Below are 23,398 nucleotides of genomic sequence, written 5' to 3'. Positions count from 1 at the left end.
CTTTTCCTGAACCTCTTTCCTTCCCAAATTTATCTTAATCAAATAACTTATTTATTTTATTCACTTATCCAAAACGTTAAAACTTGGGCCTTACATTACTACCCTCCAAAAAGAAAGTTTCGACCTCGAAACTTAAGGGTCAGTAAAAAGTTCTGGATACTGTTCCTTGATCTTTTCCTTCAGCTCCCACGTTGCATCACCGGTGTCCTTGTTCCAAATAACCTTCACTAACTCGATCTCTTTACCCCTCAACTGCTTTACCCTTGTGTCACCAATGCTGATTGGCGGTGTCTCGAAAGACAAGTTATCCTTCAACTCAATGTCATCCAGCTCGATGACGTGCGTCGGATCAGCAATATACTTCCGCAGTTGTGACACATGGAATACATCGTGAACGTTTGATAGAAAAGGCGGTAGTGCGATCTGGTAAGCTACCGGTCCTACACGACGAGTAATCTGATAAGGTCCAATGAACTTTGGCGTCAGCTTTCTTGACTTGATTGCTCGACCAACTCCTGTAGTCTGGGTAACTCGCAAAAACACATGATCCCCTTCTTCAAATTCCAGGGTTCTGCGCCTTTGATCTGCATAGCTCTTCTGTCTACTCTGAGAAGCCTTCATCTTTTCCCTGATCTGTTTAATCTTCTCAGTTGTCTGTTGCAGAAGTTCCTGTCCTACTAACAAATTCTCTCCATCCTGATACCAACATAAAGGTGTTCTACACTTGCGGCCATACAATGCCTCATACGGTGCCATACCTATGGTCGTATGGAAACTGTTGTTATATGTGAATTCAATCAGTGGCAATAGGGTGTCCCAACTGCCCTTATTGTCTAACACGCAAGCTCGTAGCAAATCCTCCAATGTTTGGATAGTTCTCTCAGTTTGCCCATCAGTCTGTGGATGATAAGCAGAGCTTAATCTCAGCCTCGTTCCCAAAGCCTCATGAAGAGCTCCCCACAGATGTGAAGTAAACTTCGGGTCTCTATCGGAAACGATACTTGTTGGCACTCCATGAAGTCGCACAATCTCAGCTATATAAATCTCTGATAGCTTATCCACATTGTACGTAGTTCTCACCGGTATGAAATGAGCCGACTTAGTCAGTCGATCCACGATTACCCAAATCGAGTCATATCCTCTTTGAGTTCTTGGTAACGCCACGACAAAATCCATCGATATGCTATCCCATTTCCATTGAGGTACATCCAAGCTTTGTAGCATACCCGCAGATTTCTGATGTTCCACCTTCGCCTTTTGACAGGTCAAACATGCAGCTACGTATTCTGCCACTTGTCTTTTCATTCCTGGCCACCAAAAATTCACCTTCAAGTCCTGGTGCATCTTTTTCATTCCAGGGTGAATACTCAGCTTACTTTTGTGACCTTCGTCCAGTATCAACCTCCTTAGGTCAGGGTTGTTGGGTACGCAAACTCTACCCTTACACCGTAGGATATTGTCACTTCCTACCTTAAATTCCGGGTCCTTACCCTGAATTACCAAATTCCTTTTTCCGAGTAAAAATTCATCTTGTAACTGTTGGTCTCGGATTTCTTCCATCAATCCATTGGTAATCCTGATCATCCCGAACCTCAGTTCTCCCTCGGATAATCTTACGTCCAAACTCAAATCTCGGAATTGTTCCAGCAGTTGTAGCTCCTTCACCATCATTGACGAGATATGCATTTTCCTGCTCAATGCATCAGCAACAACATTAGCTTTTCCAGGATGGTACTGTAAGGTAAAATCGTAATCCTTGAGAAACTCCATCCAACGTCGTTGTCTCATGTTCAACTCCTTCTGGTCAAACAAGTACTTCAAGCTCTTGTGATCGCTAAATATGGTGAAATTGCATCCATATAAGTGATGTCTCCAGATCTTCAACGAAAACACAATGGCAGCAAGTTCTAAGTCATGAGTCGGATAGTTCTTCTCATGAGTCTTCAGTTGTCGTGAAGCATAAGCCACCACTTTCCGATGCTGCATCAGCACACATCCCAAACCTTGATGCGAAGCATCACAGTACACTTCATACGGTTCCTCTGGTTGCGGTAAGACGAGTACAGGTGACGTCGTCAAACGTTCCTTCATTGTCTGAAAGCTAGTTTCGCACGCTTCGGTCCATGCAAAAGGTTGATCCTTTCTCGTAAGTTGAGTCAAGGGTCCAACGATCTTGGCGAAATTCTCAATGAAGCGACGATAGTACCCCGCCAAACCGACAAAACTCCTGATCTCAGTCACGGTCTTTGGCCGTTCCCATGACAACACCGTCTCTACCTTTGCTGGATCCACAGCTATACCTTCTTTAGAGATCACATGGCCCAAGAATTTTACCTCTTCGAGCCAAAATTCACACTTAGAAGGGTTGGCGTACAACTTTGTCTCTCTCAACACTTGTAAAACCTGACGCAAGTGCCCTTCATGATCTTCAGCGTTCTTTGAGTAGATCAGAATGTCGTCGATAAACACCACGACGAATCGATCCAAGAACGGATGGAATGTCCTGTTCATGTAATCCATGAAGATAGCAGGTGCGTTTGTCACCCCAAATGGCATCACTAGATACTCATAGTGTCCATAACGAGTCCGGAATGCCGTCTTCTGGATATCCTCAGTCTTTACTCTAATTTGATGGTAACCCGACTTCAGGTCTATCTTTGAGAATATCGCAGCTCCTCGTAGTTGATCCATCAAATCATCAATTCTGGGTAGCGGATACCTATTCTTGACGGTTACTTTGTTCAGTTGTCGATAGTCGACACAAAGTCTAGATTTCCCATCCTTCTTCTTCACCAATAAGACGGGTGCTCCCCAAGGTGAAACGCTTGGTCGGATGAATCCTTTCGACAGAAGATCCTCAAGTTGAGACTTCAACTCCACCAATTCCGCAGGTGCCATCCGATATGGTGCAATCGAAATCGGTCCTGTTCCCGGTACGATGTCAATAGCAAACTCAATGTCGCGTACAGGCGGCAAACCAGGTACATCGACAGGAAAAACATCCGCGAAGTCCCTCACAACTGGAATATTACTCACTTCCGAATTTCCTTTACTCTCCAAGCTCAACAAAACTGAATACTCTTGAGATCCTTCATTCAGAGAGACATTAATATGATTGGCGGATAGATACTCGGAAAGGTCCGAGTCAGGAAATACCACTCTCTTTCGGCTACAGTCCAGAAGACAATGGTAGTGAGACAACCAGTCCATCCCTAGGATAACATCTAGGTTCTTGAGAGTTAGGCACACTAGGTTAGCATGGTAAACTTTATCCCTATAGGTTACTGGGCAATACATGCATGCAGTATTGGCAAGCAGAGTTTTGGCAGGTGTGGTAACTATAAGATCGAAACTCAAAGCAGTAACGGGAAGTTTTAATCTAGTAGCACATTCCCTAGAGATAAAAGAGTGCGTTGCTCCGGAATCAAAAAGTACAGTTAGGAGATTACCGTCAATCTCGCAACCTCCCCTGATCAGACCATCAACATCTTCAGCTTCTTCACCATCCATGGTGTAGACTCTTGCCTTGGCAGCAGGACGCTTCCCACGAGCAGTGTTTACAGCGGGTTCTGTCTTAGGTGCTCTGCATTGAGCAGCAGTATGCCCCAACTTGTTACAGTTAAAGCATTTGGGCCTCATGTCAGTACAAGTATTGGCATAGTGCCCAGGCTGCCCACATCTGTAACAGGTCATCTCCCTGTTCACAGTCTGACCTCCAGAACCTCCAGCAGTACCCACCATGGGCCTATAAGATCCTGAAGCAATTCCTCTACCTGCAGGACGTTGATACGGCCTCCTACTCTGAAATCTCCCTCTGCCTTGAAAATTTTGAGAGCCCGACCTCATCGGCCCTCCTGTTCCAACACGGTTCAGTCTCCTGTTCTTCATTATCTCCACCTCAGTGGCTTTCTCAACCAAAGTCTGAAAACGAGTGATTCCCAACGGTTTCACCGAGTCTTCAATATCGGGCCTCAGCCCATTCACAAAGCGCTTGCACATGTAGGGTTCATCGACCCCATTGCGGAAGAATCGAAAGTGCTTGGCCAACGATTCCAGCTTGGCAGCATATTCCGGGATGGACATGCTACCCTGACGAAGTGTCAGGAATTGCGACTCACGCTCGTCCCGCGCACTATCTGGAAAATACTTTTCCAGAAAAGCAGCACGAAACGAAGTCCAGTTCACTTCCAGGTTGTTTGCTTCCATCATTCCTCTGGCGCCTCTCCACCAGTACTCAGCATCACCCAACAGTAGAAAGGTTGCCATTCCCACCTTGGCCCCCTCAGCAGTCTGCAATACACCGAAGATCTTTTCAATCTCCTGGATCCAGAGATCCGCTTTGTCCGGGTCCGTACCCCCCGAGAACTTAGGTGGATCCTGTCTCCTAAAATCATTCAGGCCTCTGTTCTGATCCATTGTCACTTCCCTCTGGCGTTGGTGCTGATCACGTGCCTCCTCAGCAGCACGCCTCATAGCATTATCGTTTGCCTGTGCAGTCACAGCTTGGGCCATAGTGGCCATCATCTCAGCTAGTTGGTTAGCGTTCACCATGTTCTGCTAAATTAACAACCAGTTAGTGCTCATCATAAGATAGCATCCAAAATAACTATACAATATGATTAAGCAATAACTTCAAACAATTCTAAGCGAAAAATCGCTTGGCAGACAATCAATTTTTACTCTTCGCAGAGTCACACAACCTAGCACAGAAGACCTATTCCCCAAAGACTCCCGAAAGACTCGACTAAGCTCTGATACCACAAATGTAACACCCCGATTTCGGTGGCGTCACTTTAGTAACCAAAAGAAAATACTTTAAGCGGAAAAACGTGAATTATTTTTTTTTCGACAATATAACTAAAGACAAAAAGCAATAAAACTCCCCAACAAAAGATAAAAGGAACTACTATACAACTATATATACATGCCTCGTGTCGGGTGACAGAAAAGGGTAACGCCCGAAGGCAATATGTACAGTCCAAGATGAAGATACTGTGTCCGCAACACTAACCTACAAAAACTGAGAGCAAGTTGGCCCAGCGGCCTAAGAAAAGACCCCCTAAATCCAACCAGCTCTCTGTGATCTCCATAGGAAACCACACAAAAGCTACCGGTAGGAAAACTACCCTGTCCCCAAAACGGAAGCATGACGGTCAGAGCATCGACACAACTCCTACACTATCCCTACCCGAGGAGCCCACACTAGCACTCGATCCTACATGCTAGCGCGGTCGTCATCCGAATCTGCATCCAGAACGACTAGGTCGACGTACTCAACACTGCCCTCTCTGTCCACCCTAATGCGCTCCCGCACTGGACTCTCGGGCTCGGGGCCCGGAACGAGATCCGCAACGACAGCAGCAGCAGTAGACGGACTAGACTCCGTCGAAGCCCCACCTACTGGCAACTCCTCAGAAGGGTCCTCATCATCTGAAGGAGATGGTGGCGGTGGAGGTACTCCCAAGCCGGGTCCACAGTGTACTCCTGGAGGCAGGTTGAAGCTCACTATGTGCCTCCTCATCACTCCCTCCGTCAAGCGTCCGAATCGATCGACACGGTCCTCCATGATCCGACCGGTGTAGGTCGCACGGTGGCCCTCGGGATCGACCACCCATGCACCTGGGTCGTCTTGGTCAAGCATCTCGTACCTGGTCCCCCCTGACGGGCTGACCATGGTAAACCAATCCCCCATACTCATCTGACAAATGGCGTAGTCCGCCCAAACACACACAGCAGACGCGAGGGTCAACTCCAAAGAATTATATAATTAATAAAACCAGATATAATTATAGGATAATAAATACTAGCCTCTCAGGCTTATAAGTTTTGGGATAGCTTCCTAGGGTTGCATGTATCACAATAAATATAAAGAGCCATAAAAACAAGTAGCATGCCTCAAAAATAGGATAAACAGTTACCAATCACACTCAGCAACTAAGTTAGCATGTATGTTGCATGAAATGCAATGCTGGGTAACAAAATGCATTCCGGAAGAAGGATGGACATCAACGAGACGGCCCTAACACCAGCCACGGTGGGTACCTTCCTGCTCGCGTGTCTCTTACACCACACAAAAGTAGTCAGATCAGCAGTGAACCCGTAGGTCTGCCATTCCGTCTGCTACTGAGGACCACCGTAGTGTCCTAAATATGGAAATCCGGGTCTTATGACCATTTTGGAATCCACCGAGGTCCGGTATCACGCCGTGTATTAACCTCAAAATGAGTGCATGAATGCAAGTGATTAGCCAAACAACGTCTCCGACCTCACCCGACACGTCGCCACGTGTTCTAGATTAACTTAAAGTCTCTAAAAGAATACCCTAAGGTAAATGTCGATTCTGCGACAAAATACAATTAATCATAAACAAAAGAGTGCAGCCACTCACGACAACTCTTCGAGTCATCAATGCTCTCACGAAGTCTCACGCTTCTGTGGAGTCTCACACATTCACAAAGTCTCACGCTTCAGTGAAGTTTTATGCTTTCACAAGGTCTCACGCCTCAGTGAATTTACACACTTGCACGAAGTCTCACGCTTCAATGAAGTTTCATGCTGTTCACGAGGTCTCACGCCTCAGTGAAGATCCATGCTTTCCACAAGGTCTCACGCCTCAGTGGAGTATCACGCATTCACAAGGTCTCACACCTCCGTGAAGCTTCTCGGCTCATCCCTTGGATGGCTAAACAAACTGCTCCCAGAGCGAATGAGTATCAACATACCCAAAACTCGAAATCTTCCCAACACTTGGATCCGACGACACTTCTCATTTTCCAAAACTAAACTTCAATCCAAAGCTTGCATCCGAGATTGTTATCTTTATTTAAAGGTTTAGAGGTTGTTTAATATCTTATGAATTTCTTTATAAAAATAGCTCTTTTTAGTCTTATCGTATTCCCTATGAGTTCAAAGTTCCCATAAACCCAAGTAATTCCCTGAGAAGGTCTCGATCCATTGGAGCATGACAAGGTCCGAACTCCGTTCGTCCTTTTTAAAACTCTCTCAAAATCTCATAAAAATTCGGCATGACCTGCCCGCAATCCTCACTTTTCAGAATCTCAGGTACAAGTGTAATAGCATCATTGAAACAGCTCAACCAAAAGACATAAACAGCATATTCCAACACATCCTAAGTTAACCATGTAGCACATAGCATGTGAATCATTTAGCACACAATATCATGGCATCAAGTACTCAACAAGTTCGGCCGAAGCCTCAGAAATCATTTCAGACATTTAGCAATTAGGTGCATAACACATAAATCAAGTCGAATTTCATCGACACCTAAAGCATTATCTAGTAATTCAGAGAGTAGCCCTCACCGGTGGGTCTTCCAGCTTCCTCCTCCAAATGTTCTTCAAGCTCTTCTCCTTGGTTTCTTGGAATCTCCTCAAACGAACCTTAAGCAAAAATCACAGAAATCAACACCAAGAGTCAGAAACTCAGCAATCAAAGAGTCCTAGGGTTACACAGTACACTACTACCTCCGTGGTACGACAATCTAACGCGTTAAGACAAGTTTTCGAAAAATCGGATTCTCCTCCCCCCTTGATATAGCTCTCGGCCACTTTCCTTAATTGGGAGGGTCGATTTTTCTTCGATCAAACTTGGTTCCTAGGTTAACATAAGCCGTAACTAAGACGGTTCTAGGCTCGGAAAAATTTTCGGATCGAAAACTGATATAGGGGTAGTTTGGTCATTATTTTTAGCTCAGAATTTCAAAATTGGATTTTTGAAAAACAAATTGGATGGGGACGTCCACAACGACGTTTATGACGACAAATCCTACTAGCACTAAGCCAAGTCGATAGATTAGAGCGTAAAGGTTGCGACTTTGGCGAAAAATGGGTATTTAGGGTAGAAATTGATCCCGGCGGCATTTCGTCGACATTTGACAAAATCTAATCCGCAGAACACGCTCAGGAGCATGCAGGGAAGAAGTTTAGACGCTGAAATCAACTGATTTGAACAGTTTTTCAAAAACCTCAAAATTTTGAACTCAGAAAGTCGCAGGAGAAATGGACAGAAACGACGATTCGAAGGAGAGTATAGATTACCTACCTCGAGGTCTTCGATTAGTGACGAACGGTGAAGCAAACGGGCAAGAAACGACGAAGATCCGGATCTCTCTCTCTCTCTAGAAACTCGCGGCTTGGAGGGGTGGGGAAAATGGGTTTTGTGAAAAAAATCTAATTTTTCAACTATTTATAGGTTTTGGAAAAAACGGAAAAATGATTTTTTTGCGATTCCGATTTTTCCTGCGCGTTCCTCTGCGCATTCTAAGATAGGTTCTGGCGACAGAATTCCAGAACTCAAAATAGAATTCTTGGAATTAAACCAAAAGATCCAAAATCGGCATAGGTCGGTGTAAGTCGGTTTATCCCGAAAAACTACTTTTTGCAGTGATCGTCGGATGAGAAAACTTCCTTCTGAAGAAAGATTAGGAATGATGAGAGAAGTAGGAGAACGCGGGTGGAATCTTCATTTGAGTTTCCGGATAGAAAAAGTCTTCATCGTCTGTCGATCTTAGGTTTTTCGAACTATCAGGGATTCCGTTTCGGCAAACTTCCGAGAATTGGAATTTGACGTTCGTACTTTCCAGGATTTCGCATCGAAATGGTTGTTTAAGGACGGAAAAGAGAAGTTCTAACATTTCTCTGAGGATTTTTGGAATTAGTTTCCATCGTGTCCTAAAGCGTAAATTAACTATTCACTAATACCTTCGACCTAGGATTAAGCGTATGTTAGTCGTGCTATAACTCTTTCGGTTTTTCGATACATTCTTGGACTTTTCCTGAACCTCTTTCCTTCCCAAATTTATCTTAATCAAATAACTTATTTATTTTATTCACTTATCCAAAACGTTAAAACTTGGGCCTTACAAAAGCTCTTCTCACACACTCTTACATAAGTGTCTGATTTTTTAAAGGCTTAAATAAGTTTTTGGTCTCTAACATTTACCAAATGCTTGGTTTTCGTCCCTCACCGGAGCAAATGTGGGTTTTAGTCCCTAACCTTTGCCACAAGATTTGGTTTTGGTCCCTCCGGAGCTCTGGGTCAACGCCGGAGCTCCGGTGGCCCATGTGGCATGACCACGTCAGTTTAATGAGCTGACGTGAAATTTATTTGTATTTTTCATTTAAATTATAAAAAAATGAAATTAATAAAATAATTAATAATGAAACTATTCCTAATCTGTTAAAAAAAAAACTATTCCTAATCATCACCTCGGTGGAATTTTTTTTTAATTCTATAAAAAAACCATGGAGCTCAAACCCAGATCTAGAAACCTCTGTCATGCACTGCTTGGGAACCAGATCTGGAAAACCCAAGCCAGCAACAAACCCAGGAACCGAATCCCTCCCTCCCTCTGCAGTAACGGAGCCTTTCATGCTAATTGTGAGGATGCTTCTACTGGTACTTGAGCAACGGTTTGTTTTTGGTGAAGGGATTTCTGGGTTTGCATCATCATCAATCTCTTTTTTTCTCATCAACCCACACCCAGATCTACAACCTCTACCACCATCCTCCTCCTCAAATATGGGTTAATCATCTTCAACATCTATGTTTCACCAACACAACAAACAACCTTAACCCCCAAATTTTTCATACTCCACATACCCTAATTCCCCAGACTCAGATCACGATGGATCTAAGAACCAAGACCTTTTTTCGCACAGATCCACGATGGTGAGGCTGGGGAAGAGGTTGCGATGGGCTCAACTTTTGCGGTGGTCATTGCTTTGTTCGATGGAAGTCATAGTCGTAGGCGGCGGGAGCGGAGGTCGTTGGTGCAGGTGCAGCGAACAGAGAGAAGAAGAAGAGGGTCGAGAAGGCAGGTGCAGCGAACAGAGAGAAGAAGAGGGACGAGAAGGGGATGTTGCAGATTGAGGGTTTTTGGGTTAATTTGCTTGAACAGAGAGAAGAAGAAGATGGAGCAGAGGTCATTTTGTGTTTGATTGAAATGGGGAATGAGTATTTGATTTTGGGTTGCAATTGATTCCACGTAATTGCTAATTTTATGAATTATTTGATTTTGGTGTTGAAACGTAATTGCAATTGATTCCTGTTATTCGATCTGAAGCTTGATAAAAGAAAGCTTGGGATTTTATGGGTGGGGAAAGAATGATGAAGAAGATGGCTACTAGGTTTTTATGGCTGGAGAATGAAGGTTTTTTTTTTCTTTTCTGAGTTTTGATTGTTAAAAGATGAAGGAGATGATGAAGAATAAATTACTTTTTCTGGGTTTGGTTGTTAGAGGAATAAGGTGATATTGAAAAATGAATATTTAGATTTTTAGTAGGGTGAATTGTGTTTTAATTTATTTTTAGTAGTAAATAAGTTAAGGTTTTTTTTTTAGAATTTTAAATAATTTATTTTTTAAAATTAATAAGGTTTTTTTAATTTAAAAGAAAAAGAAAATCCATGTCAGCTTATTAATCCCACGTAGCCATGTCACATGGGCCACCGGAGCTCCGGCATTGACCCAGAGCTCCGTAGGGACCAAAACCAAATCTTATGGCAAATGTTAGGGACTAAAATCTACCTTTGCTCCGACGAGGAATGAAAACCAAGCATTTGGTAAAAGTTAGGGATAAAAAACTTATTTAAGCCTTTTTTTAAAAGAAATGCACAAATCCTCACCGTCAACAAAATGATAAATTTATATTATAAAGTTTAATGCAATAAATTTTAATGGTTGCAATGTTGACGGCACAAATCCTTATTTTGAGAGTGATTTGAAGTTTGATTGGAGAGGTTGATTTTAATGGTTGCAATGTTGACGGCACAAATCCTGAATTTCGGCTCTAATTTTGCTTCCCCCCATACCTTGCAGCACCGCCTAAGTGGGTCTTATTTCCCTTTTCTCTTATAAAAAATCATATTCTCTTTCAATCTTTTATTATTGAAGATTATCCATTTATGCACATCATTTGAGAGTGCAAAAAATTGTTCTACCAAAATTAATTGAGGTATTTCATTATAGATAGTTGTGAGATTAATCTTTTATTTCGTCCCATTAATTAATGAATGAATTATTGAATCACTTTATCAATCGGTGTGCCAGTATAGATAGCCAAAATAATACTAGATGGTTTAAAAAATTTCATATTCATTCAAATATATCTACATAAAAAAAAAAAACTATGTCAACCGGTGTTCACATCACAATATAGCTGATTGGGGATGGTTACTCAAATAATAAAAATATGTAATTGTGTGTCTCCTCAATAAAAATATTTTGCCATCCAGTACTACTTCATTTGACCTCCTCTTAAAGTTTTTTCCCCCTATTGTGCCTGCCTAGTGCCTACGAGCTTTTCACAATTTTCTTTTTTCAACGAAGTGGATTATGTACGGATATAATCTAGCAAATGCCAGAAGACCTAGCCTATAGGCGTCAACTCATTGTTAGATCAAGAGAAATTAGCAATCACATCAGGAACAGATATTGCAAAAAGCTTAGTTTTTTTTTTTTTTTAAACCGCAAAAAGCTTAATTAAGTTAGGCTTAAAGGGTCAAATCACTCCTGAAATTACAAAGAGAATTAGTTACAGGATCTAAAAAAAATTTACATTAAATTGGGTCTCTATAATTTTTTTTTTAATTCAATTAAGATCAAATGTTGTCAGCCTTCAATTCTGTCCTAATTAACAATTTCACGTGGTTTTTTTAATTTATTTTTAATTAGAAAAATTATGATAATTCATTTTTTAATTCCAACTCATTTATTTAAACAGAAAAAAAAACTTAATAAAATCTCTCTGTTGCTGGTGAGATATTAATAAAAACTTAATCAATTTTTTTTTGACAGCAAAATGATAATTTATTGAATGATTAAAAGTACATGAAACCAAACCACAAACACCCCATAGAGAAAGCAAACCTTAAGGATTGAGCCTCATTAAAACCTTACTAGGAAAAACCCATTTGGGATAAAAGCCTAGTGAAGAAAAAAGAGTATCACAGTCCTAAAAGTGCTTTACAAAACAAACCCAAAAAAACCCTCCACCTAAAAAGAGCTTTACAAATCAAAAAAAAAAAAAAACCCTCCATAAAACAATCCCTCCAAAAACTTAATCAATATTAATCTCTAATTAATCATCTCAGCCCTAATTGATCATCTTAACCCCAATTTGAACCCTAGAAATTAAACCCAAAACACACCACCTAATTAATCAATTCCAACCTTCTAATTTTTCATCTTCATCATGGGTGGGGATTCTCTCAAGTGGGAGAAAACTTGAGGAAATAATGTGGGTGGATCTCAATCCTTTATTTCTTTTAAAACAGATCAAAGGCTGAAATTAAAAGAAGTTTAAATAGTGTATTTTATGTGTGATGTACCTAATCATTTTATTGTGTGGGTTAGATAAGGTTCTCTATCTAATCCCTTCCCTGTGTGGTTTTATTTCTTCTATTTCCTTCAACCCTTCCTTCACCTGTTCTTCTTTATCAAGCACCGCACATCACCCACTGTGTCCATGGATGCTGAAGAGGATCTCACATCACCTATCTTCTTCTAATTGTGTGTTTGGGTTTGGGTTTTAAGTGCTTTGTCAATGACATTAAATGATTGTTGCTTGTAGCTTCTCATTGTTGATTGGTGGTGATTCCATGGGTTATTTTTAGTTCTTCTCTTTTTGGTGTGGAGATTGGGCAACGAACTGAAAAAAAAAAAAAAGGAAGAGAGCAAAGTAACTATGTAATAGAAAGATAAAGTTTGTTCCAACTAATGGTAGTCATAATTTTGAAATGACCACTAAATATTTGTTGGTTCCAGAAAAAATAGAGGTATCAAGAAAAGAAAAGAGTAAATTGGCTATGTTAATTTTATAAATTTTGGAAAACCTTAACACTATTTACAAACATGTATCATACTACACGAAAATGAAATGGAATTTGGTGTGTTAATCTTATAGTATGAGGATTGGGTATAGAAATACATCACACATAAAATATATTATTTAAGCTTCTTTTAGTTTTCGCCTTTGATCTGTTTTAAAAGAAATGAAATGTTGAGATTCATCCACATTATTTTCTCAAGTTTTTCTCCACTTATGAGAATCCTCACCCATCACTACCTTCTTCATCTATGTCTTTACCTAGCCAAACTGCACCAACCTTACCAGCCATGGTTGTTTCTGCAACTTAACCCCGGACCCATTATCTCTGTGTATCTCAACCCATTATCTTCTTCATCCACCTCTTACCCAACCAGAGCTGCACCACCCTTACCTTCCACCATCGAGCCTCGCCGTCAACCCCAGATCCACGCACCACTACCACCCAGGATCCACGCAGCACCACCACCCAATATCATGTCCATGCCTCGATGTCGGCGTCGACGGTGGCGTAGGGTCTAGCAAATGCATCGTCGCCGGAGAGGTTGGATTCCCGGTGGTGTTCGACGTCGTATGTCTCATACTTGTTGCAAATGGTGTCAACTCTGGTTAAAAGGTCGATGACGCTCATGGTAGTGGTGTTTTGGAGTCAAAATTGAATCATTTTTTCCACCATGAGAGAAGTCAACAAGAATGGAAGTGGTGGTGAATTTGGGTATGGTGGAGTTTGATCTGGTTGTAGTTTCAACAGAAATTTGTCGTATTTGTGTTTAACGATGCCATTTGACATTTTTTTCGATTTTGAATTTAGGCTGGAATTATTTGTTGGGTATTTATATTTGTGAATTTTCATCAATTTTGTAGCTGGTGCTGTTAAGATGCAATGAGTGTTGACTTGTTGGAATTTTCATCTTTTCCTTTTTAATTCACAAACTTAATAAGAGGAAAGGGAAGGGGAAGAGATCCACGACCATAGCAACTCCTTCTTCACCCTCTTCCTTTGCTGATTTCCCTTTGGGTTAGAGGTTGCTGCTGATGGGTTTGGGTTGGAGAGAGTGGGAGTAATTAGGGGAATGAGGGGGTTGGGTTTGATGTTGTTGGGGATTGGGGTTGGTGTTCTGGGTTTATGTTGTAGATTTATGTTTCTGTTGGTTCATAATAGATTCATGGTTTCTCTTTCAAAAAAAATTTTATGGTTTCCGTTTTGGATTTCTTTGTTTTGAAATTTTTTACCCTAATTAATTCCAACACAGCACTTAATTGGGGGCTAAGATGATTTAATTATGGATTGATATTAATTTTCAATTAATCATAACATGTGGCATTACTGAAATTTGAAAAAAATTTAAAAAAGTCACGTGGAAAAGTTGACCAAGTCAAAATTAAGACACATCAAATGGAAACACACTTTGTTCATAATTGAATTAAAAAATAATTTAAGGACTTAATTTGATGTGAAATTTTTTCAGGTTCTGGAATTAATTTCCTTTACAATTACAAGGTTCATTTGACCATTTAAGCCTTAAGTTTACTGTTGAACATTGAAATATCCCTATTTTTTAAATTAAAAAACATCCCTATTTTATGCAATAGAAATATGGTAGATTAAATTTTCTTGAAAATTAAATAAGTAAAAATAAATATATCTAAATGTAACCGTAAGAAACCCGTCACAAGCAAACAAAACCAAAGACATTGGAAGGAACATAAACATGTTGGAGGGCATGCCCAGTTGGGTCGACCAAAGGGTAGTGCCCCAGTGAAAAAAGGATAGAAGGTTTGCCTTGCAGGTGACTGCTCCTCACTTCATCTACCCACGTTTTGCATTCCGACACTTCAGCTTTCAACTTTAATAAAACTATAATATTAAGGTAATGGTTAAACGCGCCCTCTCACAACTAAATGCACCCCCACGTGAACTACACACTTATAAGTGCGTTAGTTCACACACTTACAAGTGCGTGGAAAAAAGGGGGTGCTGGGGATGCGTTTAACAATTACCTAATATTAAATTGAATAATATTTTATGGATGAAAAATGGGATACTTCTAGTTATAATAAGTTCTTGTTAACACTTTTTTTTATACATCAGAAAGAAAAATGGGCTACTTCTATTTATAATAAGTTCTTGATTCCTGGACATCTCTCTGTCCAACTCATATGTCCCCAGCTTCTATCACTTGAACTATCATACGAGATAAAAAAAAAATAAGATTGAAGAAAAAGAGATAAGTTCCAAGTCCACCCGTATTAGACGTGTAAATATTTATTACTTTAATTTGACGTAAATTTTTATTAAACGTGGATTCACTTGTATTTGTAAACACACATAAAAGAAGAGTTTAATTTTTATACACGGATGGTGTAAAAAAAATTCACATTTAACAAATTAGATTTCAATAATGTGGGTAAATCTATATTTTTTTATTTCATTTCATTAATTGACGTGACACATCCTTACAATCTGATTGGTTGATGATGTAAAAAAACCTTACATTGTCTATGCATCATCCTTTTTCTCTAAAAAAAAGGTGAAAATGATATTGAAAATAAAAAATGTGAATAAATATCTATGATTTAATATCCTAAATTGTCGTCCTATTCATGCATTGGGATCATTTGGGGGAATTCACATACTGTAGTGGTGCCTCTCCAACCTCTATCGTGTTTGGTTTTCAGTTTGGTGGTCTATTTTTGGCATTGAATTCGAGATCACACATTTCCAAGCCATAAATGTGAAAGAGGCTATGAACTTCCGTTGGTTGAAAGCACTTTTGATATTTTTCTAAATTGAGATTAATCTTAGTCACTGATTTACAAAAATCAACAGTTGAAATTATACAAGAGAGGGGGGCGCGTAAACACTCTTGCAAGAGAGGATCCAAATTGAGAAAATATAGCTGGGATGATTTGTCTTTTTTGAAGTGGTTGGATCATTTTAGAGAGTAAAATAAGACATCACGATTATTAATTAAGGTTGTAGACATACACACATGTATAATAAGCTAATGAATCGTTTAACATGTGTTAATCTATAAGTTTAATAGTTTGTTTATATATAAGTTTCAGAAATGTAAAATTTTTATTATGAAACAGACATTTAAATATGTCACCGGATTAGATTATGTTTTTCAAAAAATCAGACCAGGTCCTTAAAAAAACCTAAGACAAATAATATAGGAGACTGACCTTAAAACTTTTAAAGATACACAATTTTACACAAAACCTACCTTGACCCAACATATTCTCACCCTTACTAATGATGTTATTTAAATCTCAGCTATTAATTTTTCAAATTATTCATGCATTGCAAATGCAATGCAAAACTATCTATAACACATGATACATATGTATACAATAGTGATACTTATACATACAAACATAGTAGATATATACTTAAGAGACACTTTATTTTACTCTATCTCATTCTCTTCTTTTTACATTCGTGATATATGATTCATTATTTCTCTTCTCTTTCCTTCTCACTCTAAATGTATGAATACGTCTGCAATCATTTTCTATATGTATAAATATGTGAGTAGTATGAGTAAACCTTTCTATCACCTGACTCTCCATCACTTGAACAATAAGATCATTCACTTCTCAACAATTTATACCAAAGCCGCTCAGGGTTCCCAGCTGAAGCTGTCTTTTCCTCTTGCATTTTAGAGAAGATTCATGAAACTGCAGAAGAACCATTGTGTGTCCAGTTATTTGATCAGGGGGGCCTCTAAGCAGAGGGGCAGCTAGAGTTGTCAAGTTAGTGCCGTTCCAACCTTGTGTTTGAAGACCTTTCTCAATAACAGGGTGAACTACAACGGAAACAACACCACCAACTTCTACAACAATAATATCTTGGTGCTTTTTCAGTTTTAGGATTAGGAGGCGGCACGTGATTCTGCGGCGGTGGATGCTGCGGCTGCTGGTGCTGCTGTTTTTCATTTCTTTCTTGCTTTTCTGAATCTACTGTTTCTGAACTAATTCTTACTCCATCATTAGTCAATCTGAAATAAATCAACAAAAAAGAACAATGATATATAATTCTACCCTTTTTTAGAAAATTCATGATAACACAGTCTGAAACTAAACATTGAACAGCTATAAGCATAACATGAAGTTACAAATTGATAGACTTGTTGAGCATATAATTTGGTAAAGTTTATACCACTTAGATTACTGATGGTAAATTTCTATAATAGTGTTGTTAGACATTGTCAATATAAACAGTACAAGCTATTGAAAAACAAAGCACATTTCATAAAATATGACATTAGTGCATTGGTCATCAATACTGGATTGTATCTGATACTAGCAAACATTTTAGGGGTTTCAAGGACTAATCTGCATATCTAATTGATTTCAATTATATTTCAGCATAGCTTTTGAGCTTTGTATTTCAGAAAAAACACATTCACATTCTTGTTGGCTTGCATTAATATCCACTCTCCTTAGATAATTTAAAGCACAATGATAAAACATTCGTGTAAGCAAGATAAGATGGAGCTCACATAGGAAATTGAAATGAACTGTTGCTCATATCGCTTTCGACTGAGCGGTAGGAGACGCTGGGAAAACTCTTATGTTCCTCCTTAGGGACCACTGCTTCTTTACTATGATCCTCATCTGGAGTTTTGTCCAATGTTGTTGTTGTCTCCAGTTTTGCAACTGTTTCTTCTTTTCTAGTGTCATCCTCAACAACTAACTCTGCAGTTTCAATATTTGATGCATGATCATCCTCCAGAGCTAAATCTGCAGTGTCATCTGGTATATCTGAATCTGATGATGACAAAGAGTGCATCTCCTCAATTTTCTCCTTACTCACTTCTTGAACTGGTGCCAATGTTGTTGGCATGCTAGGTAAATCATTAGCCCAGGGCATTAATTCCCCAGATTTATTATTCATAGCAAAAGCATGATCCCTTGAGAAACTGCTGTTTCCTATGTGTATGCTAAATAGTGATTCATTTGAGGCTACACTCCATTCCATAGGACTTGCAGGTCTAGCAGAAAACACAGAAGCTGGGATTCTATTTGGATCATACCCAGGTGGAGGAGCTGGAGGAGGTGTAGATGACCCACCTTCGAAGCTCCGCACAGGAGAGCCATAACCAGTATTAGGTTCATCCTTGTCTATATCATCTGAATCCAGTGAAGATTCAGATGAAATTGAAGTGCTTGAATGCTTCTGATGATCCATGGAATCATCCTCCTCAGGAAGATCAAAATGCACTTTCATTTTCTTACCACTTCCTGATATCTTGTTCTCATAATTCAAGAAAGCCATCAATTTTATAGCTCTGCAAAAGCAAGAAAAGCAGCACTTTTAGGCCACAATTGTGACACTAGAGACAATAGATTCCAGCAATGTACCATATACAATTTTGATACTAGAAAGAATGAACAAGTTCTGACATACATTATTTTTTGGCACTCAAAGCTATTTTATTATTATCTTAACATGGGCACTCACAAGGGGGCACTCAGTTGGCAACACAGGCTGAGTGTATAGGGGTACGATCGCCACACAATACACCCGGTGAGGGATGAACAAACTTAAATGTGAATAAATCCCAAATTCGAAATAGTCGTTATCCGAAGAATGACCCAACACCGGGTGGTTTAAAAAAAAAAGAAAAAAAAAACATAGGCCATGTACATAAAAGCAACAACATATTGCACCAATCCTTATACAAGAAGAAATTATCTGCATCATTTTAGCATACAACTTATGATCATAATGGGGGAACAAATAAAGCTAAACAAATAACCTTTTCTTATTGAACAATCACCAGATAAAATATCAAGGAACATTTATAAAACTTACTCAGATTTTCAGAATTAATGATGGAAACCCTGCAGCTTCAATGTATAACGATCCTTCAATCAAACAATTTGGTGCAAGATGAAGGTTATTATGAGATAAACCTGTTTTGTACCTCAAATCAGGAAATGTGAAATAAGAAAGAAATTGAGATGAAAATTTGAGGAAAAGAGGGAGAAGGTGAAATGGGGGATTAAGGAAAATGAAGGACATGAAACCTGGGTTTTGGGGTATAGGGACTTTTGTCAATGGAGAACACAGAAAAGGTTGACAAAGGAAGGCCATGAGAGGATCTCGGAAATTACTCTGTTTATGTAACAGAGTGTGATTAATTATAACATATGACACTGAACTAACTCTGGTAGCCGTTATTGAAGTTATATTAAAAAAAATCTTACATATAATCAATCACATAAAACATGATCTATTGTAGCTTTTTTAATAAAAAAGAAAGTTAATTTAGCTGATGAGGAACCAAACGTGCTTTTTTTGGCACACAGACACGTAAGCCTGTTTTTAAGCCTTGAAAAATCTTAACCAAAAAGCCAAAAATAGAAACTGTTGGCCAAAACGAAAAATTGGGGATGTTGGAAGAAGGGTAATATTGAAAATATGACAGCAATGGAGGGTAGTTAGGGAACTGGAATAAAAGAAGTTATCTCCAAAGTTTGTGATTGTTATTGACAAGGGATATATGATATGATGATAAGTTGGGGTCTGTTTTTTGTCACAAACTCCAGAAATATGAAAGAAGTTTAGGACAATATAGTTACTATGGTTGGAGTTTTGCAGGCTCAGGCCTTCAATGTTGGAGCTCGGTACTTCCCTTGTAAGCTATGCCCTTATCGTTTCGCCTTCAATTTCTCTTCATCAAAATCAATTCTGAAACTCCGAAGCTACACACATAAGCTTTACCACAAAATTGATGGTTGCAAAATCAATTGTTGAAGAGTTTCCAAACATGCACTGAGTTTTATTTCACAACCTAGTAGCTATTAATGTGGTTGAATTGTTAGTTGATGAATTAATCTGCATAAAATAAATAATCAGATGGGCAACTTGCTATAGTGTTTTTCTCCTTGACATGAAGGAAAGAAAAATGCAGTTCTATTATCTTATCCCCAGTTTATTTGGTGCCAGTCAAGTTGAGATGTTTGCAACTGAATGTTTCACACTTGTCCCCAATGATTGTGCAAAAGAGTTGCAGTTTTTATATGATTCATCCATAAACATAGTATATGCAGCACAGTTTTGAACAGATCCAAGTGTAAAATTTCATGGCTCATGAATCTCTAATTATACTCGAACACAGTTGCCCTGTGTAGAAAAGGCAAGGTCTGCTATTGAACTGACTTTCTTCTGATTATTTGCAGATGCAGAAAGTTACCCTATTCAGAGTCCTGTAATGCATGTAACCTCACCAGGCCTAGTTAAATGTTTCAGTTCTTTAATCCGTCAGAGACTGCCTCAAATTGCAGGTGTTAGCAAAAGTAATACAAAGGTATGAGTATTCTAAAATAACATATTCTTGTATTGATAAGAGTCTTTTAGCTACACCAGCCTTGATTGCAGAAATATATGGAATGGAACCCGAATTCCCGGTGGTTAGGGAATTCTGAATTCATTGAAGTCAGGGATCCAGAGCTGTCAAATTTAAAAAGGGTGATTGTAGTGAAAATAGAAAATATCATACCAAAGCTCCTAAGAAATGTTATATGGGTTGAATTTGAATGCTTCCTTATAGTGGCCTTGTTGACGTATGTTGAACTGCATAACATCCTACTACACATTTTCTGCTTTTGTTCTAAGGCTGACATCCAAGTACATGCACTTCTTATCAGCTTTTTGCATTGAGGCGGAGAAGGGCAAATGAGAGAACTGAAACTTATGTACTACTAGAACCAGGGGAGGATGAGAAGTTTGTTTCTGAGGAAGAGTTGAAGGCCACATTGAAAGAGCGGCTGACAAATTGGCCTGGAAAGGCTCTTCCTCCTGATCTTGCAAGATATGAGACCATTGATGAAGCTGTTTCTTTCCTAGTGAGGTCCGTTTGTGAACTTGAAATTGATGGAGATGTTGGCTCAGTCCAATGGTATGAGGTCCGTTTAGAGTGAATAATCACTCCATCACACCCATTTCATTTGTGCCTTGCCAACTCATTCTCATTATGTTTAGTTGAGAAAACCATTTAGTGCTAATGCAGTATTCCATTCTCTTGTGTATTGGACCAGCACATTTAAATAAGATAATTTAGGTTATGTTTGGATATCTGCAGTGCAAAAAGTGAATGAAACACTCCTTCCGGATATAAAAGTCTGTTGTTTGCGTTACACTCAAGTTGTACCCAAAAAACACACTTGGGGTTTGTTTGCCTGCAGGACTTTCTTCAAACACCTTGTGACTCTTATGAATCTGTATTTCTATTAGTTGGTAATCTTCGTTGCTTATCCAATGTTAAGTTTGTAATTTGTACCCTATAATTTACCTAGGAAAGTTGTTCAGTAATCAGAAAAGGTTAAGGAAACATGAATATCTACAAAAGAATGGTAATAAAATGAAAATGACCCTATTGGAATCTTTATATTATTAGTTTCTCCCAGGTTCAATAGAATCTGAAAGTACAAAACTTTTTAACACGAGAACAAGACCTGCAACACATATTTCTAAGACATACAATTACAGAACAGACAGTTCTTTGAGACCTAAACCTCTCTCTCTCTCTCTCCCTCTCTCTCTGTAATATTACATCATCTTTAAAGATTCCTTTGAACCTTTGTTATCACATGACTCATCATGAGCAAAGGTTCATCAAATTCCTCAAATTGAGTTGATCCTCTCATCAATCAACATTGGAATTGGAACCTTGTTGTTCTGAAAAGGACCCACTTCCTGCAAGCTCATGTCTGGAATCTGCAGCAGTTAACAAATTGACATGAATCAGCACCATTACACCACAATAAAAATCACAGGGCAATATCATAAGCAGGAACAGCAAATGCAACCAAGCAAGCAATGGTGAATTCACAACAAACAAAAATCATAGGTTCTTCTAAGCAGAACAAGCTGCTAATACTATTGATTGGTACCTTTGGATGATATTTACCAGGTGGTAATTTTGCCACACCCTTTTTGCCTCTAGCTAGAAGACCTTTGGTTACCGGCGACATGATCGAATCAGTTGGACTTGTATACCTAAGAAATTGAAGAACAACAATCAGACCAACAACACATGTTGACATCACTGACCTAAACCCTAAACCCTAAAATGAAGTAATTTACACATTTCTCTGAAAATTTGATACCTTTCTGGGAATTTGAATGCTTTGGGGACTCTAAGAGGATCTGGGATGAGAGATTTGCGGAGTTCATCAGTGGAATTAGGATCATCATTCTGGGGTGGTTGTGGAATTGGAGTTGGGGTTTTGCATTCAGGCTCGGTTGATTGAGCTTCAATTGGGATTTTTGGAGGTGTTTTGAGCGTGGTGTCTTCCATGGTGAGATGAGATTGTTGTGGAATTAGGGTTTGTCTGTGTTGAATTGGGGAATTGCAAGCTCAATGGAGGTGAAGGTCAAGGTGTATATGAAATGGGGGAAGATAAGGTGACCGTTTGAGCATAAGGGTTTCCCAACGGTCCAATTGCTAGAATTGGTATTCTTATGTGCTGTCCATGACATGAGCAAATGGCCCACTAGAAGAAAATCCCAAACAATTATGTTCATACTTAAAATATAATTTTAGATTTGACCAAAAAAAACGTTTAGAGGAGTTTATTTTTGAAATTGTTTTATAGGATAAGGGCTTAAGCAAATATTTCAAACAGTTTATGTAAATAGATTTATTTATAAAAATTTTAAATTAGCTTATGAATAAGAGCTGATGTTTATCGTTAAATTAGAGTTGTTAAATGAATTTAAGGGTTAAAAAACTGTTGTCGAGAGATGCGGAGACTTGTTGCTAGAGAAGATCCTAATTCACCAAAGTAGTGCACCTTTTGGGTTAAATATGTTTTTAGTCCTAGTAAAATAAGGTTGAATTGAATTTGGTCTCTTGAAACATAATTCATGGCTTGTAGTCATCAACATTATTGAAATAGGTGAAGTTAGTTTTTGTCGTATTTTTTTGTGACGGTCTTTTGTATATTAATAGCGATTTTCAACCGCCAAGGTTTATTAATTTTTTTATTTGAGTGGCGGTATAAACCTGTTAAAAAAATCAATTTGAGGACTAATTTCACTTATTTCATTAATATTGAGATTAAAAAACTATGAAATTTTTTTAGAGGGATCAAATTAAATTCACCATTATTTTGCATACGCTTATAACTGAGAATGTTATAAAAAAATAATTATCAAAATACTTACAAAAATTGATATTAACAGTTAAGTAGGAGGCTTATAATTGTCACATGTCATGTAATATGTTTATAATTATTATCAATAGTAGATTTGAATTAACAATCTAAGAGACTTATAATAACACTTGTGCATTTGCCAAATCCACTAACCCAATATCATAAAAATATTAAAAATATTGTACCATTCACTTTGTGCTGATCTAAATTCAAGTTCCCCGTCAAAAAAAAAAATTAAGTTGAAATTTCAAATCTAACATAGTTTAACAAATCCACATCCAAATGTTATAAAAATATGATTTTTTTTTTTCTAATGAGTCAGGTTGCACTGATTCAAGTTTCTCCAAGCTGAAATTTAACCAGCATAATCTGGGTATAAG

The 23,398-nt window shown here is 38.7% G+C and overlaps 3 protein-coding genes across 4 annotated transcripts; 1 reads left to right on the top strand and 2 right to left on the bottom strand.

Moving 5' to 3' along the window:
• Nucleotides 1-16,128: 16,128 nt before the first annotated feature.
• LOC130735663 (uncharacterized) lies at nt 16,129-18,962 on the bottom strand. The gene is made up of 3 exons (XM_057587581.1): nt 18,670-18,962; nt 17,354-18,142; nt 16,129-16,849 (listed from the first exon to the last, which is right to left on the bottom strand). Exons 2-3 carry the CDS (start codon nt 18,127-18,129, stop codon nt 16,642-16,644), a joined length of 984 nt encoding a protein of 327 aa, XP_057443564.1. The 5' UTR covers nt 18,130-18,142; nt 18,670-18,962; the 3' UTR covers nt 16,129-16,641.
• A 377-nt stretch (nt 18,963-19,339) lies between these two features.
• LOC130739439 (protein CHLORORESPIRATORY REDUCTION 7, chloroplastic) lies at nt 19,340-20,979 on the top strand. Of its 2 annotated transcripts, none has more exons than XM_057591728.1 (3): nt 19,340-19,495; nt 20,040-20,167; nt 20,508-20,979. In XM_057591728.1, the coding sequence occupies exons 1-3, from the start codon at nt 19,441-19,443 to the stop codon at nt 20,778-20,780; spliced, it is 456 nt and encodes a 151-aa protein (XP_057447711.1). In that variant the 5' UTR covers nt 19,340-19,440; the 3' UTR covers nt 20,781-20,979. The 2 variants fall into 2 exon arrangements, with proteins under 2 accessions (XP_057447711.1, XP_057447712.1); XM_057591729.1 differs by having other exon boundaries at nt 19,343-19,484.
• Nucleotides 20,980-21,216: 237 nt separating this feature from the next.
• LOC130739440 (uncharacterized) lies at nt 21,217-22,299 on the bottom strand. Its single transcript, XM_057591730.1, has 3 exons — nt 21,969-22,299; nt 21,753-21,858; nt 21,217-21,576 (listed from the first exon to the last, which is right to left on the bottom strand). Exons 1-3 carry the CDS (start codon nt 22,157-22,159, stop codon nt 21,484-21,486), a joined length of 390 nt encoding a protein of 129 aa, XP_057447713.1. The 5' UTR covers nt 22,160-22,299; the 3' UTR covers nt 21,217-21,483.
• Between the last annotated feature and the right edge of the window lie 1,099 nt (nt 22,300-23,398).

This window comes from Lotus japonicus, chromosome 2 (assembly GCF_012489685.1).
Source record: "Lotus japonicus ecotype B-129 chromosome 2, LjGifu_v1.2".
In the NCBI taxonomy this organism is placed as follows: Eukaryota; Viridiplantae; Streptophyta; class Magnoliopsida; order Fabales; family Fabaceae; genus Lotus; species Lotus japonicus.
Note: the sequence above shows the minus strand (reverse complement) of the source record. Positions and strands in the feature narration are given on the sequence as shown.